The sequence below is a fragment of the Serinus canaria genome, chromosome 1A (assembly GCF_022539315.1).
Source record: "Serinus canaria isolate serCan28SL12 chromosome 1A, serCan2020, whole genome shotgun sequence".
NCBI lineage: Eukaryota > Metazoa > Chordata > Aves > Passeriformes > Fringillidae > Serinus > Serinus canaria.
In genome coordinates this window covers 23,444,058-23,469,687 of record NC_066314.1, presented here as the reverse complement: position 1 = coordinate 23,469,687, position 25,630 = coordinate 23,444,058, and the positions used below count along the sequence as shown (strand labels likewise).

At 34.7% G+C, this 25,630-nt stretch overlaps 1 protein-coding gene across 4 annotated transcripts in view; it reads right to left on the bottom strand.

Moving 5' to 3' along the window:
• Positions 1 to 25,630, bottom strand: part of CTTNBP2 (cortactin binding protein 2) — a 77,309-nt gene that overhangs the window by 28,179 nt on the left and 23,500 nt on the right. For 3 of the 4 annotated variants that reach the window (XM_050986745.1, XM_030237830.2, XM_050986738.1), the window contains exons 3-6: positions 20,342 to 20,566; positions 13,975 to 15,625; positions 7,367 to 7,570; positions 1,924 to 2,023 (exon numbers count right to left, since the gene is read on the bottom strand). In XM_050986745.1, coding sequence (XP_050842702.1) covers positions 1,924 to 2,023; positions 7,367 to 7,570; positions 13,975 to 15,625; positions 20,342 to 20,566 — 2,180 coding nt within the window. Of the gene's footprint in view, positions 1 to 1,923; positions 2,024 to 7,366; positions 7,571 to 13,974; positions 15,626 to 20,341; positions 20,567 to 25,630 lie in introns of those variants that run through there. The other variant, XM_050986752.1, reaches the window with a different exon arrangement.

The window sequence follows — 25,630 nt, the reverse complement described above, 5'->3', positions numbered from 1 at the left end:
GTTATGGAGGATGGAAGCTTAGATGTTGTGCTGCAATTCACTTGGGGCTGAAACTCAGATCCAAGCTCCTGTACTTCCTCACAACCCTGTAGCAATAGGTGCATTTTTTGTCCCTGTTCTTGTGCCAGAGTTGGCTACCTTTCCCTTCCCCAACCTAGATTTTCAACAACACTTAAGACTTGCAAAAATCTTAATGTCAGTAAATTCACTCTGCAGTTCAAACAACTCTGCATTGTTAGCAAAGATAAGTTCCCAGCTCTCCAGCTCAATGTTTATCAGTCCATAAAAACAGAAAGCATATCAACAACAAAGCCTCAAAGCAGTTAGTGCAGTGCCAAATAACTACTGATTAAGAGACCATACTGTAACGAAACATACTGTGACAAAATATTTAAACCACTGTAAGGGATATATGTAAGAATACAAGTAACTATATACTAAAAAAATCACAAGTATTTAAGAAAATTGTTTTTGATACGTTTTTATCCAGTCAGAAAATCAGTTAAGTTCAAGGTAAAATGCACAATTTTAGAGAAGAGTAAAACAGATAGCATTGATATGAATTACTTATCTATGCTTTCCAAAATGCTCAAATGGACAAAAAAAAATACAAATAAAAATAATGATCTGCCGTAACAAATGTTATGCATACATCCTAACCATACAGTCACAAAGTTATCTTAAGAAAGGCTCACAAGAAGACACTTCCATAGAGCAATTCAATATTAAGTTTTAAGTCTGCTAGGTTATAAATATCTGGTTTGATCCTTTACATTTTATTTGGTGAATCTCGAAAAGCTACACTGACTTTGCACCTCAAGTTCAGGGTCATTGTGGCCTAGACCACAGGGGAAATAATTCTGGAAGTTTCTCCTAAAATTAGTTACTGGACCAGCCTCAAAAAACTCGATTTTTTTTCCTGACTACAGAACCAGGGTTAGAACGGCAGTATTGTCTTGGTTCAGGAACAAGGTAAATGAAGATGTCACAGGGGACTGGTTTACAAGTCTATGACAGACACCAACTGTGCAGTTTAGTGCTGTCATTAACCCCACATTAGGAGACAGACAATAATGTTGCCCCAAATTCCACCTACTACATATTTTTTTTCTGTGCCTGAACTTTGAAGAGACCAACAAATCAAACAGCCTGAACCATTTGTAGTCTTTCTGACATTTTTGGCTAACCCTGTCATTCCATGCTCAATTTTAAAATTCACTTCATGTTCAGTGTCTGAAAAAGTAAAAGCAAAAAGTGTGTATCATTGGCTAAAAATGGATATCATATTACATAAGTAAGTCTAAGGCAAAAAGAATATAAAGTCACAATACCACAACACAGCCCATGATACATAGCAAAGTGTTGTGAGGGTAAGTCAGGAAAATAAACAAATTCCTATTTAAATGTAGTGTTAAGATATTTATTTTAGTGAGAGAATATGAATACAATAAAATAAAACCTTAAAAAACTCCTTGTTTTATTGTGTAAGGTATTTGATTATATTGCACTCAGGAGAAAACTCAGATGTTCATTTGCCTCTGAATATGATATTCATAGTTTTCTATGCCTGAAAAAAATCAGTGCAAAACTAATTTCCTTCTTCCTTTCTCTGTTAATCCTATACTATGGCTGATAACTCCAAGAAAATTAAGAAATTCAGTGGTATGATGCCCAAGCAGACCAGTACCACATTGTAATTGCTAAGAATACATGCTCAGCAACCTTAAGAGCTGAAATTGGAAAGAAAACAAATAGAAAATATTAGAATCAGAATGGCATAAGAATATGAATTTAAGTAGATGCTTTCAATAAATTATAGTTAATTACATTTATACATAAGAATGCAACAATAATGTAATGAAAACGTATATAATGTAAAATTGAGTAACAGCTGACATGCAAAATCTTAAAGACTTCACTTACTTGACATGTCCCTGAGCAACTGCTGAACACAAGGGTGTAAAGCCATTTTTATCAGCAGCGTCAACTTGTGCTTCTGCAGCCAGCAGCAATCTCACACAATCTATAAATGGAGCAGAACTATGGGATGAGTCAAGAAAATCAGCGTTAAAACTGTCAGAGGCTAAAGTCTGCTCAAGGGGCAACAATCAGCTAGTCTTTTGGACTACACATCACACCTTAGGAGACTGAAATAAAAGCTCAAGAAGTTTGCAGGAGAGAGATGAGAATTGCCTCCTATGGGCATAACCACCCTTCTGCAAAAAGGGCTTGGGCTGGGTTCTGCTGGGATTCAAACACATGCCCACCGCAGGCACCTCCCACAGTATTAGCTATTTTACCTCCCAAGTGGGGAATCTGACTTATCCAGGAGTCCCTAAAGGCATCACTGCCTACTGGCAGTTGTGACAAATATGACAGCCACAGGGGAGATGTTCACAAGCTACACAGACCTCAAGCAACACACCGGCCAGTCTTATTTTAGGGCACTGACTTGTAATTGCAATGACAAATAAAATAAGCTGAAAAACTCAAACCTCCCCAAACCATTCCCATTCATATATTTCCAAAACCACATGCTAAAAATAGTACCAGCCTCATTCCATCATGCCTACAGCTAATTTAAGATAATTAATTACATAGTAATTAGACTGCTTTTCATCCACAAATTGGGATATCATTTGATGCAATTAACTTTGAAGAAAACAGTTGATCTGCTCCTCATTCTTGAAATTGGCTCCAGACCAAAATAAAACAAGTCTTTTGTAATTGAAACTACTACTTGGAAAATAAGCTCAGCTACAACACCAATTACAAACTCCTGACCTGATTTCTGAGCAAGCTTAATGCATGCTGTTCTGGCACTCAGTAAAATCCTGAAGCCAAGTTTTGTTAGTGAAGTTTAACTCTAGATATCAGAACTAAACACATATTAAGAACAACTTGGATATCAGAAAAATATATTAAGAACTACTTAGAAATCTGACTAGTCTACAGCATTTTTCAATGTATTTACTCCTGTTACAATTTTTTCAAATGCTAATAGAGATGTTGTGGAGATGATTGAATAAATAATTTAAAATTAAGAAACAAGATTTTAAAACACCTTAAGTTATTATTTTGTAAATTAGGATTCTTTAATTTTGAAGTAAGTAATCGGATGTGAAATTATTTTTCATTGTAAAGTTGGTAAGTTACCAGGACTTGACCTGTAATTTTTTTTAAGTCATGAAGAAACTCTCTGCTAACTAACTTACCAAGTCCTTCCAATTGTAAGATAGCACCACTTAAAATAAAATTATATTTTCATTCACTTTTTAACACAAAAATACTCTGCTAAGATTGACCTATTTTTTTTTCTTCTTTCCATTGTCAATCCTGGTCCTATATTAAATTACTAACTTGAAAATACAGATTTCTGCTTGACATCCTAAGATACTTCTAAAGTTTATGAGGGAAGTTGAAAAAATTTTCATTTAGAAGTTTCAAGTATTTGGCTAGAATACTTGGCTGTTTATTCATAAAGCATATGTTAGCCATGCAAAAGCCATGAACACACAGAACAAGACGGTCTAGAAAGGCATGGTTAATTCACATTTATTGACTGGCAGATCATTCAGGTGGTTGGTTATATCTGTAGAAATGCTGTTTCTGATGAAGCTTATCTCTTCTGATGAAGCAGTGAAAATACTGCTTCTGAAAACAGCTTTTTATTCTTAGGGATAAATGTGACCATGAGGAAATGCAGCTACTTGCATAAGGCAGAGCATGTGAGCTAGTAAGCTCCACATGACCTGTTCTGGTGGCATATAAAGTAAAAGAGCAATTATCTCCAAGATGCCTGGGTCTTCTGGATGGACTTTTACTGGGATTTGGAGAAGGGTAATTTGGGTCAGACCAGGCTCATTCACTCCAGTTCACTCTGGTCTGCCATAAAAGTAATAAGCAGTGGGGAGTTCTGGATGGAAGGGCAGGCACTAAACAGACATTGGTGTCACTAAGTTATAAGTTTTGGTCATAGCAAAAGCAAAACATGGAAGCAAATTAAGATAAACACCTGGAGATTTTACTGCTCTCCACCACAGCTGGGTAGTTAGTTCTTCCAGAGTGATGGCAAACATCATGCAGATACATCCGTGGCTTGACAAAGCTGACTCCATGTAGCTGTATGTCTCTGCACCTCACTCCTTTCTACTTCCCACACCACTCCAGTTTTTTTCTATCAATCAGGGTGCCATAGCCTCCAAATACTCAGGATAGAAGACAATCAATTACTCCGTAAATGCATATGATTACCACATAGCTGAGTCCAAAGGACATTATTTTCTCCACATCTCTCAGGTTCAGGAACTCTTACTCTTTCATTCTGTCCTTCTCCACCTCTTTGTGGTGGAGAATGGTCACAATTTGCAATATCATACAGCTATGCAGATCTATTAGCTAAGAGAACTACTGTTACTAAGGGCACAATAGACCTGACGCAGTTCTTCTTTGCTAATGGTAAAACCAAGGCAGACTGACAAGACAACCTGTTCAGCTATCCCAATCTAGTGGTTAAATCATGAAATTAACAGTTTCCTCATGTCCATTCAAATACAAAGAAACTGTGTATTTTGAGGGTGAATTTCTCTCTGTCAGACCTACAGAATTAAGGACAGTGTGTGTTGGAAACAAAGCATCTGCTATTAACTTCATGCCCTGTAAAAACCCTCTGCTGCAGCTCTCAAAAGGCTTTCCAAACAGAAAAGCTACACATTTTGCAATTGGGATAGATTAGGACAGAATATTTCAGTGCTCTTTGTGTAACTCAATTTTTTCTACAGAATGGGCTCAGATCATATAACAGCTGCTGCCACCATGCTGGTTATAATGTGCTCTACCACATTCTAGTTATCTACACATCTACACATCTCAAATACTGTATTTCTTCACTGAAAATACGTGGGGATCATTTAGTTTCCACTCTTCCCAGAATCTCTCAAACATTGTTTTTCTGAAGGGAGGTACTCATACTTGCTTTTATCAGTTCTAAAGTTACTCTTTTCTTCTCGTGAAATCTTCTCCAGGAGAAATAGGAAAATCTGGTTAGTTGACTTAGAAATCTCAAACTCCATTTAGTCACTAAATCCACTTTAAAAATATTCTCAATAAATCATGGTGTGATCACCCACCACTGTAGGCTTGTGTTAAGTTTTATGGTTAGACTGAATGATCTTAAGGTCTTTTCCAATCTAAGTGACTGTATGATTCTATGGGAAAAAACCAAAACAAACTTACCATTGACAACACAACGAAAAATTTGAACAATAAATTATTTTACCCTTAAAATGACAGCAGTATAATTTCTTTCCACCTGGCTAGTTAAGAAGAGGTATTAGAAAGGAGTTTTAAAAAGATTTATTTCTATATATCTGTTCTTAAGCCTACATAATTTAAGTAAACTTGTTTTAAAAGTCTCCACTTTGAATTGCTACATATATCCATTCATTTGAGAACAAATACAAAGTAATGGAAAAAAAAAATATATATACTATATATTATTAGTAAGAAAGTTAAGCATGAAACTCTTTCTCCAAAAATTTTATAGCTCTATACCTTTCAATTTTCATATCATTTATTAAGGAGACATCAACACTGCTGTTGTGTGATTCTCTCATTCAGTGTTCATACAATCCATTTAGCTGCTGAAATGTGATGATTTGTACAACCAAGTGTTTTTCACATCCTGCCAACTATAAATAGAAGAGCAAGACTGTAACCTCTGCAATACAGTTTTTATCTCAAAAAATACAACATACTAAACAATTACAGGGTGCATATGCATATGTTTGTTTTTTTAATGTGTTTGCACAATTCTGTCAAGTGTTTTTCTTATTTGAAATTTTGACAATAAAAAAAGGAAACAAATTGCCTTTGCTGTCAGCAGGAGCTGTTCAGTAACTCAAAATCATTTGCTTTGATGCAATTTTAGAATACAAGATGAATAAAGAAGAATTGGGTCAATTATGATCTCCTACAAATATTAGCAATGATAACTGCATGTAAGCCTGGAAGAACAGACCAAACATCCATTCAGTGAGGGGAGAATAATAAATCCATACAATATAATTTACTTGGATTCTTAATACTGTAGATAAGTTGAAAAAAGGAAAAAATCACCAAAGGGAAAAAAAAAGTACTTTTTCACTATTTTAAAGGTTTTGGCAACAGGAAAGAAACTCAGGTGAAAAGGCCCAGATGCCTGACAGCAAAATTAACCCTGAACATGTGAGAAAAATGTACACTATCTGCATAGCTGCACATTTTGTATCCTAACTTTAGTTTTATTTTTAAAATATTTCAAAAGAATTATGAAATAGCCTATATGCTATCTGGAACACTGGATGAGGGGTTTGTAATTGTGTCACTAATAAATATTTCACTAAATAAAACCGCAAAGTACTCTTGAAAGCAGTGGCTTTAAGGGGACTTAGTTACAACCTCTACTCTGAAATAAAATTTTGACTTTACTAAAAATTAATGGTATATTTGCATTGGTATTGCTGGACTTCATCCTTAGTGTCCAAAACAGCATAATGATACCACTTGCAATATAAGAATCTGGAGGTTTTTATGTAGATAGAAAAAGCTACAGGATGTGCAGTGGACTTTTAAAACAAATTGCTGTTTGAGAGCCTGGTGTTAAAAGTCTGAAAATTATTGCTAGGAGTTTGTATCCATGAATTCATATCTGTTAGTAATATACTTGCTGCATTTCATTGATATATTCATAAAACATGAACACTGACTGTTAACAGGCTCAGAAATGCTTCTTCTTCAATACAGAGGAGGGTTGGGGTCATGAGGGAAGAAAAAAAACCCTTTTAATTTTCTCAGGAGAGCCTAGGTAACAAATGAAGGCTATTTCATTCAGTTCAAAAATAAAGACAGTTCATCTTATTCCCAAGTAACACACTATTCTGACACTATCTTCCATCATTTTCACTGCTGCTGCAGAAGATCAAAACCCTGATGACCACCTATTCTTTGCTGCTTACTCCCTGTCGAGGAAAGTTCTTTCTTTCAAGCTCCTATTGCTACAAAAGATCTTAAGTGTTTCACAGAATATGAGGTGACAATATCTGGTAGCTTTTTATATGAAGGGAGTGGAGAATTAGAATGGATGTTCCTGCTGAATGCTACCAATTTTTTGTGTTTCAAATGCTTCCTGAGTTCCAAAGTTCTGCTCCAAGAAGCATTGCTTCTATATATGCTATAGCAGGATTTTGGTTATATAATCTATATATCCCACTTTCAATTTCACAGTTTTAAGAAGAATCCATTTGACTTAATTAAATATTAAAAACTTATGAAGTAAGCTTTCATTGGTGCATACCAGGGTGCCATACTAGATCTTAGTATCATTTACCTGTATGTCCATTCGTAGCAGCAGAATACAAGGCAGAATAGCCATCTTCACAAGAGTAATTAATGTCCAGTCCTTCTTCATTAAGCAGCATTGATAATAAAGTGACATTTCCCTGGGCAGCAGCTTGGTGAAGAAGGGTGGGCCTGCCACCCAGGGGGACAGGACCACCACTTGTTAACAAAGGGGTTAGGGAGGAAGACCAGCCTGTGAGTTAAAGCAACAGAAGTTAGAGACATATAAATAAGCCCTGCATTTTCTGTGTTCTTTTAAGTACTTAAAAGTATCTTCAAAATGACTGCATTTGTTAGTTTAGCAAAAGTTTTGTGATGGTTGTCTACACATTAGAAGGTATTCTAAAGAATAAAAACTGCATTGAAGGGTGACACTTGTTAATGCAAATGAACAAGCCCTCACGACAAAAGGTCAGTGTGAAACTTGTGAACAGTAGCAGCATCTGGATGTCTCAAAAAATTTGTATTATCAAAGCTAACAGAAGTTTTAGACAAATTTTAATTTATTTGCAGTATGCCAGGAAGATTTTTTTTAAAGTATCTATAGAAAAGTTTTCAAAATGAAGTACTTATTTTCATATGTAATTTTATCCTCCTTAGTGCAAACTTTAGTATTTATATATTTGGTATTTATATAACTCACATGTAGTTATAAAGAATAATTGCATAAAGAGCCCTTATTGACTTCAGGTGCCTTTCAATAAGTTTGAAAAAACATGTAGAAATCATTTACATAAATAATTCAGAAAAAATATATTTATTATTGAACTCTCCATTAAGGTAATGTTCCTTTTACTCTGAGATACTTAAACATTATAAAATGCTCCGGTGGGAATGAGTAACAAGTTATACAAAATTTATGTATGAAAGCTTTCAAGTCACTCCATTACCAAAGAATATTCAATTCAAAACTCTGAAAGCTTAGGAGTTGTGGTTAAATGTTCTGTTGACTACTCATCAGCTTTAGTAGGCACTTTGTTAAGAATATGAAGTTTGCTGCATAAGGCATGGAATATTTTATGCATCCTTCCTTGAGCAAAGACTGCAAGAGAAAACAGGAGAAAGGCTGGGGGCTTTTTTTCTTAATATTTTCACTATTACCTTTAGAAAATACACATTGTATTTATCTCTTGAATAAATAACTTTGTCTTCTGTGATTACAAATAGGCTACTATATGAGGCTTAAATTTGACGCAAAGCAAGTTAAGGTAGCTTTTAATGCAGTTTTGCAATGCCTGAGACCGAAGAAGAGTTTCAGGGCATTAGCTTCAGTTCCGTTCAAGCTGGCAAGTGCTATCCAACATCTTCAACTAGAAAAAAAAAAAGTGGTAGTGGCAGTACCATGCTGGGATGGTCTGCTCCACATTTTGGAAAACAAAATGAAATAAAGAAATTCCCAAGAGAATTCTAAAGAAACAATGGACTGGGTACCTTGTAAGATCTTGATACTTTTTAATTAACATCAAGGCTTACACAAGAATTAATCATCTGAGCAATACCAATGAAGAATACATAGTTTGATTCCAGTTAAAAAAACCCCAAAACAACAAAAAAAAAAAGCTTGGAGTATTTTCATATTTTTTTCTAAAGTAAGCTAAATTTGTCAATTTAAATTAAGTTTACTAGTGAAGTATCTAAACATATAAACATATTTTTAGTATTTTCCCAATATTATTAGCGTATTATTAAACTTATTTTTTTATATTCACTGTAAGAAGCCATTACTGCAGCTATGAAATTACCTTATAAATCCAAATTTTAACAAAAAATAAATTGTAAAATTAACTTCATACATCTTCCTGTAACTTCAATTCTAAAGCTATTTTCTGGTTATTAATACTCTTAGTAATACTTATTTCTCCAATACTTTTAATCAGAGGGTTTTGAGGCTTTCTGAAGTTCAGGGGAAAAAAAAAAGCAATATACAGAGTAAACTGTATCCTTTAAATGGCAAAAAATATTTTATCTTCAATTTCCACCATTTGAGAACAGTTAACTCTTACAAAATTCCCTTATGTCCAAAAAAAAACTTGTAGTATTCCTTTCCATTGTGAAAGTGGGTTGAGTTTTCCAGCCTTTTGTTATTCTTTGAAACTAACTGTGCTGCAGCTGTTGCTATACATATATTAACGTTTTTAAAGTAGTACTTCTATAATTTTTACTGTCTTCTTGTGGTAGTTAACTGATAGTGGATATTGTCAAGGTGGCACTACCATTATTAAATTGTTTATCCAAGTAACACTGGAACTTTGATAATATGAATAGTATTTTCGGTTTCCTTTCCTTTTTAAAAAATGCAATTTTTGATGTAGTTTATTTGCTTGTTTGTTTGCTTGCTCTTGGGGCATCCTTCAGAGAAATGCCAAAATGTATTTTTTAATGTCACATCTTAATTTTCATTTCAGCTCCTTGAAAAGAAAAATATGTGGTTGCAATTCAGTGATGAAATTAATTATACTAGGTTACCATTAAATGAAAACCTTCTACTGATAAAGATACAAAAATAAGTAATACCATAAATATAACTTTACATTCTATTATCAATGTGAAGCAGCACAATAAAATTCAATTCATCCAATAAAAATGCACCAACATTAGAAGATAACAATAAATAAGGGACACCATTACAGACTCAAAAAGAGGAAATGTGAAGCATCTGTGAAAGCTTGTAGGGCATGCAGTGATGAAGGGCAGAGGGACAGACAAAAACAGCTTCTGGCATCAGCTTCAGAATGTGAGATGGTTAATTTCAGAGCCTAGATCAGTCCTTCACTCCCCCACCACACACACTTTTATCTTCACAGCCAATTGTAAAGAGAGAATAAATCAATCATTATAGAAATGAGCAAAATAAAAAATATATTTCATTCAAGAGTGACACAGAAAGCACAAAAGTAAGAAGAAAATGAAAGCAGAAATCCCAGGGATATGGTAATCCAAACGCCTACATTTGTTTCCATTTTGAAGTCTTACAGCCATTGAAGTGCAGAAATCCAAACAGAGCAGAAGCATTTTGGCACTGATTCAAAGGCTGCTGAAGTTAATGAAAACACTGCCACAGATTTTGAATCAGGCCATAAATGTTCATTGTAATGTCTCTACATGCAGTCTGGTTAGCATTAATGATGAAGGCCCATGTCTTTTCCTAGCAGGGATGAAAAGAGCAACATGTGGTACAATAGCCACCTCCACAAGAAGATACAATCACATTACTTCAGCAGAATGCCTTAGTGACAGGGATCAGAGCTCCCATTTAAAGTTTGCTCTGAAGAGTTCCTTTTCTTAGAACCAAGACCCTTACTGAAAATCAGGTTGTTGATATGTTCCTAAATCAATCTGAGCTCACTAGGAAACTCTATTAAAATTAATAAATATAATACTTTTGTGATTAGGTTATCAATTCTCCTGACTCCACTTCTATGTAAGAAGCAAGATGCATGAATTTACTGATCAACAAAAAAGTACAAAAATGAAGGAGTCTGTCAATTTCCTTTATTATGTTAAATTTTTTTGTCACTGTTCTTAAAATTATAAAAGAATTCTGATTGAAGCTCACTACTTACTATACAATAAAATTAATAAGATTTAACCATGTTCTGCTTTAACTGAATGCAAAACTGAAATTCTAAACATTTTCTAGAAAAGAGTAAATAAAGCATATGAAAATCAATCAGATCTTTAATAAAACTGATTCTGTGCCTAGAGGACACAGATACAAATGCAGATATGGGAACGAGGTTTCAGCAGTACTTGTAGTTTGTTAGATGTTTCTCACCTCAAAGAAAGTCATACTTAAAAAGATGTTGAGAAAGGGAATAAGTGGCATGAATGCAGGTATTACTGACCACATTATCTTAACAAAACCAGTGTTATTAAACTTGGTTTATCTTCCTATTTCCATGTATATTTATAAAATCTATTTTTTTCTTAGCATATAATTTTGAAGGAAATGTTTTCCATACTTGCATAATATCCATTGCTCTAAATTTAGTTAGTTCTGCAGTTTGCTAGAACACTTGGCCAAAACAGATTAAATTCCCTTAAAAACATACAGAAAATGAGATTGAAGAATAGGGGAAATAAAATATAAACATTATTTTGGGTAGAACACAAATAACCTCCTGAATATTTATGTGAATATTACAGGTAAAGTTACTAAGGTTCTTTGAGCCTGTATGCAGGCTCAAAGTAAATGAGATACTAAAATAACATGTCTATATAAATAAAATAAAATAAAATAAAATAAAATAAAATAAAATAAAATAAAATAAAATAAAATAAAATAAAATAAAATAGCATACAGCTAAGTAGAGTTTAAGCAATCTTTCTTAGCGAACTATGGATCATGTTTCCCATCTGAAATTGCAAATATTCCTCAAAAACAGTGTCACTTACAAAGTACTAAGATGAAGTGTTCAGAGCAAGGATTATAATGGAATTAAATCAACAAATATTTCCATGCCTCCTCAAAAAAAGTGACGGCAGTTAGAGAAAGAAAGCAACCTTAAAAATTAAAAATATCTAACAAGTTTTAATAAAAAGTCCTCTCTTTGACAATTTTTTCTGAGAATGGTCACACATTTCATAAGAAAAACAAATTAAATATTTGGGGGCAGAGTCTGATTGAAAAGAATTAGTGTTCTCCTAAGAAAAAAGTTAATACTTCAAAGCATGAACTAAAGCAAAAACAATACATGAAATTATGAAGAAAAGCACTGGTAATTTCATTTTTAAGGTAGGAGATTTATTTTTCTAAAGAATAATCAATAACTATCTTAAGTGATTAGCAAATATCAGATAAATAATGTAATAATAACTGTTACATACACCTAATTCATGCTGATAGGATTTGTGGAATACAATCTCTTGCTTACAAAAACTAGTCACTTGGAAGCTGACTTTTCCAGTAATTTGTGCTATGTTCATAAAGTCTAAAATTTTTTTTAAAAGAATTTTAAAGTTCTGTTATGGACCCTAATAGCACTTGAAGGGAAATTAAGTTTAGAAAATATTTGAAATACTGGAAGACTAATAATCTATCTGACATGGCAATCAGACTCCTCTTGGTATATGAATTTAAGATGAAAATTCAGGACATCCATATGAAAAACAGCAAACTAATAGGCAGTCATCAAATCCCATTTTTGTTGACTCTGAGGAGCAGTAGACAAACAGAAGGATAAGACTTCTGAGCTCATACTTTTTTGGCACAGTTCAGAAAGGAGAGAGGATTCTGACAGTACGGTGTGACAACCAAATGTTAAAAGGCTAACTAGGTAACTCCTGATACATGTAGAAAGTCTTCAATAAAGTGGAATGAGAATAAAAATTGCTTAATAACAGGAAACTTGGAATCTCCTCACACAATTTTGCCACATACTGTCTTTGGAGTGGCTTCCCCAGCACTGGTGCTTGAGTTCAACTCACTTATTAGCTAGTGGTGCAGCTACCAAGAGAAAGTGGTTGGTTATGTGTTGGAAGCAGATCAGCTGTGTAGGGCTTTTATGCCCTACAGATGATGATGCAGGGACTAGAGTTATGAGGGTCTGCAGTACCATAACTGAAGTAGCTGTTGAAAGTTTGAGACAATTCAAACACTCTTCAATGCTGGTGAAAGTTTAAAGTGTTCCATAATGGAATATTCTTTTTTTTTCCCTGCAGTGAAAGTCAAGCTAAAGAGGAGCTTCTACCTAATGTTCTAGTGCTACTGATCCCAGCAGGGAAATATGTTGATAAAAAGCTTTATAGGAGATCTACAGCTCACTAAAACATAGGTCAGTATTGTCTTTGTTCACTTTAATGCCATCAAGAAGATTCCCTGAAGATGGTGGCACATTAGACACACCAGTAAGACCCCACAGAAACACAAGATGACTAGCAGATAGACACATTGACTCCAGATTTAAGATTATCAACTGTTAGATTTTAACTTTCCGACAGCAAACTTGTCCCCAAATCTGAAGTAAACCTGTGAGATGCCATGAATGAACATTAACAAAGCCTACAAAGAAAAAAGAACTATGGAAAAAGAGAAATAAAAATGAAACATATTCTATAGGCATGTAGTGATATATAGGAAAGTGCACTGTTATACAGGCAATTACATGTGCAACCATCTACTGCCATAGCAGAATACCATAGCCCCAGCTACCCACTATTTTTTAAAGATTCACACAGAATTAAAATACATATTCCATAGAAGACCCCCTGAAGAGGTAATATTCAAAACATCATTTCAGACTGAGAAAGCATTTTGAAGTCCAAAATACTAGCATTAACCAAAAAATAAATTTTAAAAAAATTAAAGGAATTTGTTAAATACACTCTAATCTGCAGCTCACTTTAAAAATCAGTCCTCTTTAAAAAAAAAGCCTTCTATATAGAGACTTCCTTGAGAGAGCAAACTTATTTATAACGTTACTAAATCAGCGAAAGAATTCCCATATCCCAAGAATGTGGAAAAAATACAAATGAAAATTTTAGCTTTTTGAAAGTAAGAAAGATAAAGTTACAAGATAAAAAAAGCAAACAAGACATATAAGAAAACCAAAACATTGTTTTTGAGGGAGACAGTTTGTAGCATATCAATCCCTTTACCTGATGCTGTTACCAGGAGGCTGTCTGAATCACATGGTCTACAGGATGAAGCACTAACAGGGTTTATGGAGGAGCTACAGGCAATGGTGGTGGGAATGACAAAGGAATTTTCTGAACATGCAGGTTGGTTCAGTCCAGGAAAGTGGGAAGGCCAGGCACCCACCTGAGATGAGGCTATGGCTGGTATGGCACAGCCTGCAGGTGCCACAGATAAATCTATAGCAGGTTTTGGTGGCAGCTGAGGTGAGGACTTAGAAATAATTTCCTCATTTATTACCCTGATTCCTTGTGGTGAACTTGAAAGAGGTGAGGTCATGGTTTTGTTGTCAGTTTTTGCACTTGTATTTGGGGATCGATTACTATCCATTAAAACTTTAAGCTGTGGGTGTGGTGGAGAAGGAGCTTGGGAAAGCCCTGGTTTTTTAGGCGGAATAGGTGGAGGGTTTCCTCTGTCAATTCTTGATACACTTGGAGTCTTTAAAGTAATTTTACCAACTGGGGGGCAAGTGCCAGCTTCCCCTGAATGTGATGTCCCTGGCCGCGACGAAGCGCTACTCTGAGGGCCAGTAAATCTTGAAAGAGCTTGGGTGACAGTATTCCGAGCTGCCTGTTTGGCAACAAGGTTGTCACGACTAGTAGGGGACACATCCCTTGAGGGAGGGCTTTGGGTTGTGTTTCCATTTTGGTCTTGATCATTTGCATTTGCCTGAAATCTAAATCTAGCTGCTTGGACTCGTGGGTTTAGGCCTGGATGACCAGTAGTGTTGGTAGATGGTGAATGCAAACTGTGTATAGAGGAAGAGAGCGAGGAATTCTGAGCTGTGGCAGTTGGTGTGGTAGGGGTGCAAAGGGAATTACTATTCGAAAAAGGGGAAGTGCTACTTGATAAATCAGGGGATAAGCCTGTACTTGGTCCATTTTCTTCAATTCTGTTTTGATTCTGTGGAAGAACAGGAGTTGTGGGAGGGACAAGTTCACTAGATGAAGATTGCCTATCAATGACAGGCTTCACAAATGCTGCATTGGTACACACATTCATTTTTGTATTGCCAGACACTAGTGGGCTCACTGTAGAAGGCTTCATAGAGACAGTCAAAGGCAACTTCTTAGAGTTTTCTAAACTACTGTCCATCATTACAGTCTCTGTTTGACAAGCAACAGTTCTTGAACTTGGCTCTTCTGTTTCAACCGAAATAGAAACAAGATTCCTATAGATATTCTTTTGAGAAAGATTAGCTTTACTTTCATTTTCCTTTTTTAATTGCTCAATCATTTGGATCATTTTATCTCTTTCTTCTCTGAGGTCACTGGTGTGTGTTTCCTCTTTATGAAGTTTGGCACGCAACTGCTCTCTCTCTGTGTCAAACTCAGACAGCTGCTTTTCCATTTGAGCTTCCATTTGTGTACTCCTTTGTTTCTCAGCTGCAAGAAACTCCTCCAATTCAGTAGCTTTTTTCTTTTCCTCTTCAAATTTTGACATCACTTCTTCCAGTTTCTGGGCTTCTTCTACAATTCTGCCAGACAATTGCTTACACTCCTTCACTAGCATCAATACTACATGCTTATTTTTACCACGTTCTTCTTCAAGGCGAGCAGATAGCTTTTTGTGCTCCAGCTCAAGATTCTGTAACTGACATTTTTCCATTTCCAACTGTAAGAAGACAGAAAATAATTCTCACTAACCATTCTCATTTCACAATAACCTAGTATTAACCTGACACTGATATTTTAATCGTTGAGAGTATGACTAAAATGAACCCAGGAAGGTGATTTGTGATATCTAACGCAAGTGCATATAATCTTATACAAGCAAAAGAGAGCCATCTCAGCAGAGCAATTTAGAAACGAAGTGAACTCTTTTAACTTCCTCCATTGACAAGATAGAGACTCTCCAGCGTGGTTAAATGCTTCTAATTCCTGAGTGATGGAGCTACCTGCTCTCCAACACATAACATAAAGTCATCTCAGTAAAGGAACCATACACAAGTAAGAGATGAGCTTTGCAAAAAATCTTTGAGGACAGAAATGACAGGGTTAGGTTTTATCTCTTCCTCCAACTGAAGGAAATTAAGTCCATCATAAACACAACTGGTATCCTGTATCTTGTTTTAACATTTATAAATTTGACAACTTTTTGGCACAGGCAGAAATATTTTCCTGTACTTACTAACAGTAAAAAGTCTCATTGACATCAGTAATGTATAAGCTACTATTACTAAAATGCAGATAACAGATAAGAATAATTTTTCCCCTTATTCATATAGCCATTGCCTCTAATTCACTTTGCCTACTGTTTATGCTTTTAATCTGAGACCCTCTTATAGAAAAGCACTGCAAAAATATGGTAATACACCATTTTATAAACCACCTATGAGGAAGTAAACATTGTGAGAAATGATACCTACATTTTAAATATCATCTTGGTTTCAAATATTTCAAAACCAGTTTAGCAGCATAGGGGCTGCACTGGGGTTTTAGAGCTTAATGCCAGGTTGACACTCTGCATAATGCTTTTAACAAAAGGACACCCACCCTTTCTTAAAAATGGTATCACTTATAGAATGGTTTAGATTGGAAGGGGACCTTGAAGTTCCAACCACTCTGCCACAGGCAGGCACACCTTCCACTAGACCAGGCTGCTCAGAGCCCCAAAAACCAGTGCTAAACATATGAAAATAAGGCATGGTATTATCAGTCCTTGCCAAACAAACTGTATCAGCAGTAATATCTTTTCAGTTCTGTTAATGGAAATACAGTTGCAAATTAAATTTACAAACTATTATAATGACACTGTATTTAGGAATGGTCCAAGCATAGTTTACAACTGAAAAAACCCCTTATTTTTTCTTCAGTGATTTCACTGCGTTTTCAAAGGATACAGCATTTGCATGGTTCACCTGAATTTCGAAGCAAGGGGAGCATCCAACCATTTCTTTTCTTTGTTAAAACAGGTACAAAGAACATGAGAAATATATACAATTTCTAAAGCTTGGAGATGTATAAATATTATAATGAAAATAATTTTTGTCAAACTTCCTATACTTTATTATTCTACTATTTTGTTTTCAGATGAGCTTCTCATTCTATAAATTAAGTGATGTGAAATTATACTACCGCCACATAATTACAAACAGATTTTAATATTTAACTGCCATGAAATCAGCTTACCATGCTATTATAATACCTTATTTGTAAGCATTGCATGTAAAGGATGGCTCCCTAATATAAATGTAAATCCTCTACTTGATTTCAATATACAAAAGCAGCATTATTTTCTCATTGTCTCCTATGTCTCTCTCTCCCTCCCTCTTGTTCTTTTGGCTGCATCATCTCAAAAAGGGAAAAGCCTCTGAATATTTACATGGTATTTTTCCCTTGAGATGACAGATTTGGAACTAGCTGCAATTATTTATGAGTTTACAAACTAACTAGAACCTGATTTTTGCAAAACATACTATATGCTTACACTGTATCATATCAGTAATATAAACATCTGGAAATGAGTCCTAGAAGGATTTGAAAAGGAGTAAAAAAGGATACTGAGAAAAAATATAGTATCCCACAAACAACTAACCAGCAAAGGCCTTCAGAAGTGAGAGACAGCACACCTTGTAAGAAAATGTTGAGGAAGCTTGGCTTGTATAGTTTAGTGAAAAGCAGACAGAGAGATAATCTAACAGCAACATCCTTTTGAAAGGTCCTTACAGTGATGACAAAAGTAAAATTCATCTTAGTAATGGCAGGTGGGGCTCCATAATAAAAGGTTACAGAAAAGATAACTTGCCCTTTGAGAGGCTCAGTCTCAGACAAAATTCTTCACAGGGACACCAGTGCAGAAAATATGCAGTATTGCTATTCCTGGGGGTTTTCATGACTAAGCAAGACAAATTCACAGATGACCAGATGTACTGATGATGATGATAATCTGCTTTAAGCAGAAGGTTAAAATAAATTACACCAACAGGCCTTTTTCAACCCACGCTTGCCTTTCTTTGAGCATGCATCCCAATACTAACTCCTCTGCAAACTCTCAACAAATCAAGAACTGTCATTTTGATGATCTGTTTTGTGTTCCCAGGAAAACTCAAAATTAATTTTCACAGCAGCTCCAAGAAAAGCATTCAAAGAGATGGAAGAGGATGGAGACTTAACACAAAGCAGAGGACATCTGAGAGTGAGATGTTTGTATATGGTAAGCCTTACAGTCCTTTGTGCACCTCCTTGATTTTTCTACGTGCTGGTATATTTTTATGCCTTGTTTTTTGTGATCAAATGAAAATTTTTTTCATAGAATACTTTTGAGGTGATTATATTCACAGATATTAAGTCCCCCCCATAACAAGAGTCCACTCTGAGTCTGTTTAAAGTTCAGTAATACCCAGAGAAAATAAACACAGCTGTACACAGACTTCATTATTTATATTGGGACAGTGAACCAATTCCAAACACAAAGGTAGAAGCATCACACATTTAGGGAAGGAGGAACCACTCTTGGAGGGAGGGACTGCAGCTGGCTTGTATTTAGGTTACATTTACCTAGGCTGTTTTTTTTTTTTCTTACACTCTGGCAGCCTACCTTGTCAAACATTTTTTGAAGTCCCTCAAAGCACCTTCATTACCCTCTTCAACAGAAGGATTTGAGAGATGAAGAACAGACAGAAAAATGTGGAATGGAGGGAAAGTAAAGCACTGAATGAAAGGTTTGTGAATGAACGGAGATGTTTTAGAGATACATCATCTGCTGCCACAAACCCAAGGAGTTTAGGAGTGTCTTGTACAAATAGCATTTCTGATGGAGCTTAGAAGAGGAAAGTGTAATTCAGTAGACAGCCATGCACACAGCTGCTCAACACCATGTAGTTTGTTTTCAAAGCCTTAAAATTAAGATTTAAAGAAAAAAAAGCTCATGTATTCCTCTAGGAAGCAAAAGACGAAAGCATCCTTTCCTGTACAAACAGATAGAGACTTTGGTAAACAAAAGGACAAAAAAGGGATAAAATTTGAATATTCATATTAATATACTGATATATTCTTAATATCTGAGCCCATCTTAGGTGCATGCATTTGTCCATATAATCAAAGCCAGAGATAAATGAAGAATTTAGGTACAATAAGAGACTTGTGGCCATGCACTGAAACAAGGAACTGATTCTCCTGTCCTGGCAGATATGTCAGGGTTTCCCCCAATATCCTTTTTCAGTCAGAACAAGTAAGCTTGCTTGCCCTTACCTGTTTTAATATTTACTGAAAAAGCTTATGAGAAAGAAAATTAATACTTAAGAGTTCTCAGAAACAAGTGCGAGGTACATATAATAGTTCATTACTCGTTGAACTGTCTGAAGACATAGTGATATCCTTTTTTTAATCTGTTTTCCTGAAGTCTTAACAGAGCAATGATGCTTAAACTAAACTAAACAACAGAGCTAAAGTAACAACAAAATGTTTGCTGTTTAAATGTTTAATTTAAATCTGTATTTCCAGCAACTTCCAGCACTTTTGCATGCATGTTTTTACCCAAAGAGCAATCATTGCCAAAATCAATTTTATGCCAATTGTTTTAGCCTGTTTGTTGTTTGGGGGTTTTTAAGTCAGTGTAAAACTGTCACCAAAAACCTGTTATCACAGTAGTAGAAGACATTCTATTCATCTTACATGCTGTGAGAATGAGCATTTTTTTTCTATTTATTCAAAAATACTTCATCCAGATTAGTACTTTACATGACTATTATATCTCTTTCCTCTCAGAAACCCCTCCCCAACATATTCATATTTAGCTATGTTTAAGAAATGTATGGCTTACATACTGGTGAAATACATGTCACAAACCAATCATTCACTTTCAAAATGACATTGTTTTAGCTTCAATCTGGCACTTTTCCCTGCTATGCAATTGTTCCAAAATTATTTTCTTTTTACAGTAAATGTTCTAAATATGCAAAAAAAGTATTTTTAGAGGCATGAAACATTTTTGCTGATTTAATAAATAGAGCCACTGAATATAAAAATAAAATAAATAATTTACTTTATTCAGGTTAGAATGAAAATAGGCTCTTAAGGCTTCAACACTATTGGTTTAAAAATATCTTGTGATGATGCTCAGTTCACACTGAGCTATCTACTTATATATCCACTGTATCAACTTGTTCCAGTTATATTTAATTTTTTTCCATAAATAGAGCTAAAATCACAGAACAAATGAAGTGTGCATACAAAATATCACCAGAAAACCAGCACCTCACCCTATATGAAAATTAAGTGGCAACATTTTAACACTTGTAATGTTAATCATGACAAAGATGCAAATTAAAAATCTAACATGAAAGAACAAATCAGCAGAGGGAAAAGGAAAAAGTCAACAGCAGGATACCTTCTTTTGTCTGTTTTCAGCAGCAGCCAACTGAGCTGACATTCTTTCTTGCATTTTCCTGCAGTGAGCCATAACAGCTTCTAAAATGGACAGAGGGTTCATGCATATTGGCTTCTTTTCTTTATCACCAGCACCTGCCTCAAAGTCTCTCTGCAGAGCCAGAAATGGGTCGCTCAGATTAAATCTTCCATATCGCTCCTGGATAAAAACCTCTTTGCGCCGGGCCTAACAGAAAAAAAAAGAAAGCAAACTAAAACCAGAGAAATAAAATGCATTCTTTGAAGTACATCCACACAAAGAAAAAACTTACACTACAGGGAGGTATTCATTCACAACCTCTAGAAGAAAAATAATGCCTCAAAAAAATCCGAAAACACCCACAGTGCAGAGAAACACCGTCAAGAAAGAGAAACCATCCAAAAATAGGGAAAAACATTTCACTGCAATTTGGTTCAAATTCTTTTTTGAAGAGTAAGCCAAAAAAAACCAAGAAAAGGAAGAATAAACCAGTTCTGATATACAAAAGAGGAAAAAGAGACCAAATACTTACCCAATGGGTTAGCACATCACTCAGGAAGCTTGAAGTTAAAATTTTAACATATGAAAAGTTCATTAATGATAACACACATTTCAGGGCATGAGAAAACAAAGAGGAACATAAGAACTATGTTAGAAAAACCCCTCAAAGACTAACTACAAATTACATACCTTAGCGAATGCCCAACTTTTTTCTATATATTGTCGAAAAAATTGAAATGTTCTCATAAATGAGAATTTGTCTGGAAAAGAAATAAGTGTGCCTACATATTCTGATGCTTGAAATAGTTCTAGTTTGTTTTTTATTGTGATAGTATAAATAGAAAATCTTCATTAAAAAGACCAGGTCTTTGGAACATAACTGCAGAAAAAGCTGACAGAGATCAGATCTAAAGTCTAGTTTGGCTTACAAAGTCAGGTAGTGACTGGTTGAAGAGACAAAAATAATAGATAGAACCTAGTTATTTTTTGTAAAGTGCCTTGCAAGTAACCCCCAATTAGTCTAATGATTCTAGTATTTTGATCCCTTAATTTATAACTTACAAAATAAAAAAGGTAGTCCAAAGGTAATGTTACAGGACTAGGAGGAGGGACTGTATTTGTAATTTGTGGTTCTATAAGATGAAGTTACAGGGCAGTATGTAGCTTAGGAATTCAACCTCGTGGAAAGGAGACCATCAAAACCAAAAGCCTTACCATAAATGCATTACATTGCTAATCAGCCAAGCAAGATGATAAATCCAAGCAGGTTAAGAATTTAAATAGAGAGAGATGCACAGTCCATATATAATTATCAACTACTTAAAAGCCACTTAGTTTATATAAAGTGAGATGTCAAAGTAAAGGAAAAAAACAGATGTAGCAGGTCTGCTGTAAGTCCAAAAAGAAGACCACCAAGAGCCCTCATTGTTAAATCCAAAGAAAAAGGCAAGATGATTAACTGACCTTAGAGGCAAAGGCATAACCTATGCCTCTATGAAAAGAGATTGCCAGACAGTGAAATAATGTGTATTTTTCGTTTTTTTTCTATGACCCATGACCAGCTGTCCTCTTGGCACATACTAAATGCATGAAATATGAATATATTATTTGAAATGTTTTCTAACATGCACAGCAATTAACAGAGCAGGGCAAAAAGCCTCAGTGTGCACCTGCCAAAATATCAACATGACCAGGGTTCAGATTCATTAACTAAGAATAGGATGAAACTATATAGCAGAGATGAGCTCCATCTGAATGAAAATCAAAACCAGAATTAAAGTGGCTATAGGAAAATGAGGAAGGTAAACACTGTGGAAAAACTAAAAGGTCTCAAACAGCACATGATTTGGGCTGACAGACTGGCTGAAGCTGTAACTGCATAACCTCAGGGGAATCACAGGGGAAAACAGACTGGCAACTCTCAAACGATAGACAGCAAAGTAATCTGAAGATGCTTCCAACTCAAAGGAGAATCAAATGTATATTGAAACAAATGCTTCTGTGTCTTTATACAAGGACTATAAATAAAATTAAATACAATAATTGGATTATTTCATGGGATGAAAAGACATGATTTAAAAAGAAGGTACTAAAATAAAAGACAAAGCAGAAACTTGGTAGAAGGGAGATGAGAATTTTCCCAAAACTTAAGCACAAAGTGACAGAAAGACTTTGTAAAAAGTCTTTGAAAAACTAGGCTTGAGGATTTTTACAGGATTCCTCTAGCCTCTAAATAATACTTCTGTCCCTTTGCAAATCAGTGAAGTACATGAGATGGGAGAAATAGAAATGTTAGAATCAGAATTTTTTTCTCTTACTGTTTTATTTTATTTCTCTTATTTGTCTTTTTTCACTGAATTTCAAGTCATAGGAGTTAGTAGCAACATCACAGTATCTGTTTCTCAGGAAAGTCATTATTTGTCTAATATACAGTCTAAAATCATACTCCTTTAAAAAAGTGTCTATGTAATTTGGTGGTTGTGTTAAAGCAGCATTAGTAGCGTCTCAAATATAACTTCAATTGCACAGTACTATATAGAGAAAATAACATTCAAACTATTTTTTGAATAATTAACTGAATTAATTTTCAAACACAACAATTTCAAAAACAGAATATGTACCAGCTATGGGAAGTCATCAGGACTACTGTATTGTGAAAGGTGCTATATGAATTCATAAACCATGAGGTTCAGTTTTCTGCACATATTAATTTGCTCACCAATGAACCTTTTTAATGGAAGGACTGAGACTGAAAATATTTAGAAGTATGATAAGATGTCCATGGGAAATGATATCTTTTTCAGCCTATATAAGTGGCATGCAAAATCATGACTTAAGATTTGAGGTAAACCCTCCAACAGGTAACTGCTAATGTAAAGTCACAGTAGGCACACAAAACAAATCTAAACAAAATATATAAAACCAAAGACAAAAACCCTTTTAACAGTTAATGCATGAAATAATTCACTATGGAACAGAGCAAAAGATTAACTTAGATCTTTACACAAGATCTGAAACATTAAACAAGGAGACTAAAATAAAACTACTGCTTAAAAAAAATAAACTTCAAAGTTTTTTATGGCTGATCTGTAACATAATGTTAGATCAAGGATGGGACTACCAAAAAAATAGATCTGAAAAATATCTTCAATGTTTTCATTTTGATAATTTCAAAAAAGATCAAAAGGTATAACACAGCTTCTCTTCAAGGAAGAGCTTAGTAGAAGTGGGACTTTTCAATGTGAAACAGAGACAGTCAGGGAGAAAGGTGCCTGAGGTCTGCAGGCTGACAAGACAAGTGTCTCTTGTCCCCCAGTCTAATGAGGGAAATTTGAGTTGGACACAAATTATTTTCACTGAGAGCATCTAAACACCAGAACATGTTGCCCAGGGAAAACAGGTAACTTTTATCACTGGAAGATTTCCCAAGATAGGTTGGATAAAGCCAACTGCAACTCAATCTATGTTTGACCTTACTCCCGCTTTAAGAAGATTGGAACTGAACAATCTCTCCATGTGCCTTTACATCTACATTACTACATAATTAGTGATTTCTTCTAGGACTGTCATGTATTTATTTATTTATTTATTCTAGTTTATAGATGCTGGTAATCTTGTCAAGTAACAAATAACAAAAATGAGTTCTCAGAGGAAGGAAAAAAAATTGGTAGAACAAGTCTTACATCTTGCTTTGTATGGAGACAATATGTTTTATGACCTGGGAAACAGAACTTTAAGTCTGTGATATTTTCAAAAATAAAAAATCAGTACTAAAAAAACCCTAAGGATTATGCAGCTATACAACCCAAGGGGAAGGTTTATTCTCAAGTTTTCTCTCCTAAGTCTGTAGCCAACAAGAATCTGAAGGATTGGGCTGTTAAGATAAACTGCTTCTTTTATGACTCTTTCAGGGAGTCTGAAAGCCTACTCCTTAGTAGGAGTAGGATAGGAGCCTGTCTCCTACTACATGCAGCAGGACACCTCATTCATCCTGCACCAACCTTTTTCAAGTTACCTCAAGTTATCTGCAAGCTACCTCATGGAAATTTTCACTTCTTAACCTGACCTTTTTGCAGTCACTGACCCCATTTATCGACTGGCAAATGACGATGGGCAGTGGGGTGTGCAGGGAGAGAACAAAACGAAAATGGCCTGTGGGTAAAGCTGTAAATCCAGTATAAGAACTGGTTTATAACTATTTGTTTCTTGCATTCCACTTCAGAAGAAAACAAAAATTTATTTTCAGTTACCAAATGGAGAACTATGAAGTCTAATTAGACTTTTTCCACCTGTTATTGAAATAAGAATGCAAGGGGTCAAGGAGGCTTTAAATAGTATACCTATTACTGTGGACTTACAGCTTAAAGCATAAAGCTAGGAAAAAGAAATATGATCAATTAATGGATATAAGAAATAAGCCAAATATTGAAAACAAAAAATTAATCACATAAACTACTTTATTAGTTTTATATCCTTAATAATTTATGTTGATTTTAGTTGCATACATTCATTGAAATAAGCTTTCATAATTAGCAACATAATTCACATAAGCAATAGAGCTTTTAAGGTTAATACAGTATTTTTCCCCCTATGTATCTCAGAATTTCCTCTTTATTTATCTGCCAAGTTAAGAGAGCTCAGTGGGTCCAAATATTCTATGCAGCAACTGATGATAAACATCAAAAATAGGACTGCATGTCCTACACTGCTGGGGAACAACGGAACTGAATTAAAGCTGCCCCAAGACCCTTAAACAAAATTTCCTTCCTTTCAAGAGCATTTGTTGTTCTGATTAATTTCCTTTTCTACATTTACGATAATTGTTTCAACAGATGTTGACGGGTTCATATTAATATTTTCTCTTGACAAATTAATTGGGGAGTGGTAAAAAGTTTTCTAAAACTAACCAGTACAGAAGAGGAGGCAGTAAAAGCTTATTTTATATATTATGTTAAAGATGAGGGTGAGCCCTTCATTCTAAATAAAACTAAAAGTGTAATTGATTTTTTTTAAAGAGAAAGATATCTGAAAGAGAGCATGTTTATAAATCTTATTCAATGAAATTATATCGTTTCTATAGGTGATTTTTTTGTAGCTATTCAATTAAACAAAAGAAAATTATCAATGAGTATATATACTCACAATATAAACAGTACTTTCACATACACCTGTAAAATATCAGACTGGAGGATATCATGCCTTTCTATGATGAGTTAAGAATGAGTCTTTAAAGAATGCTAGCAATTTTCATACACAGTTTAGTTTGGGGGC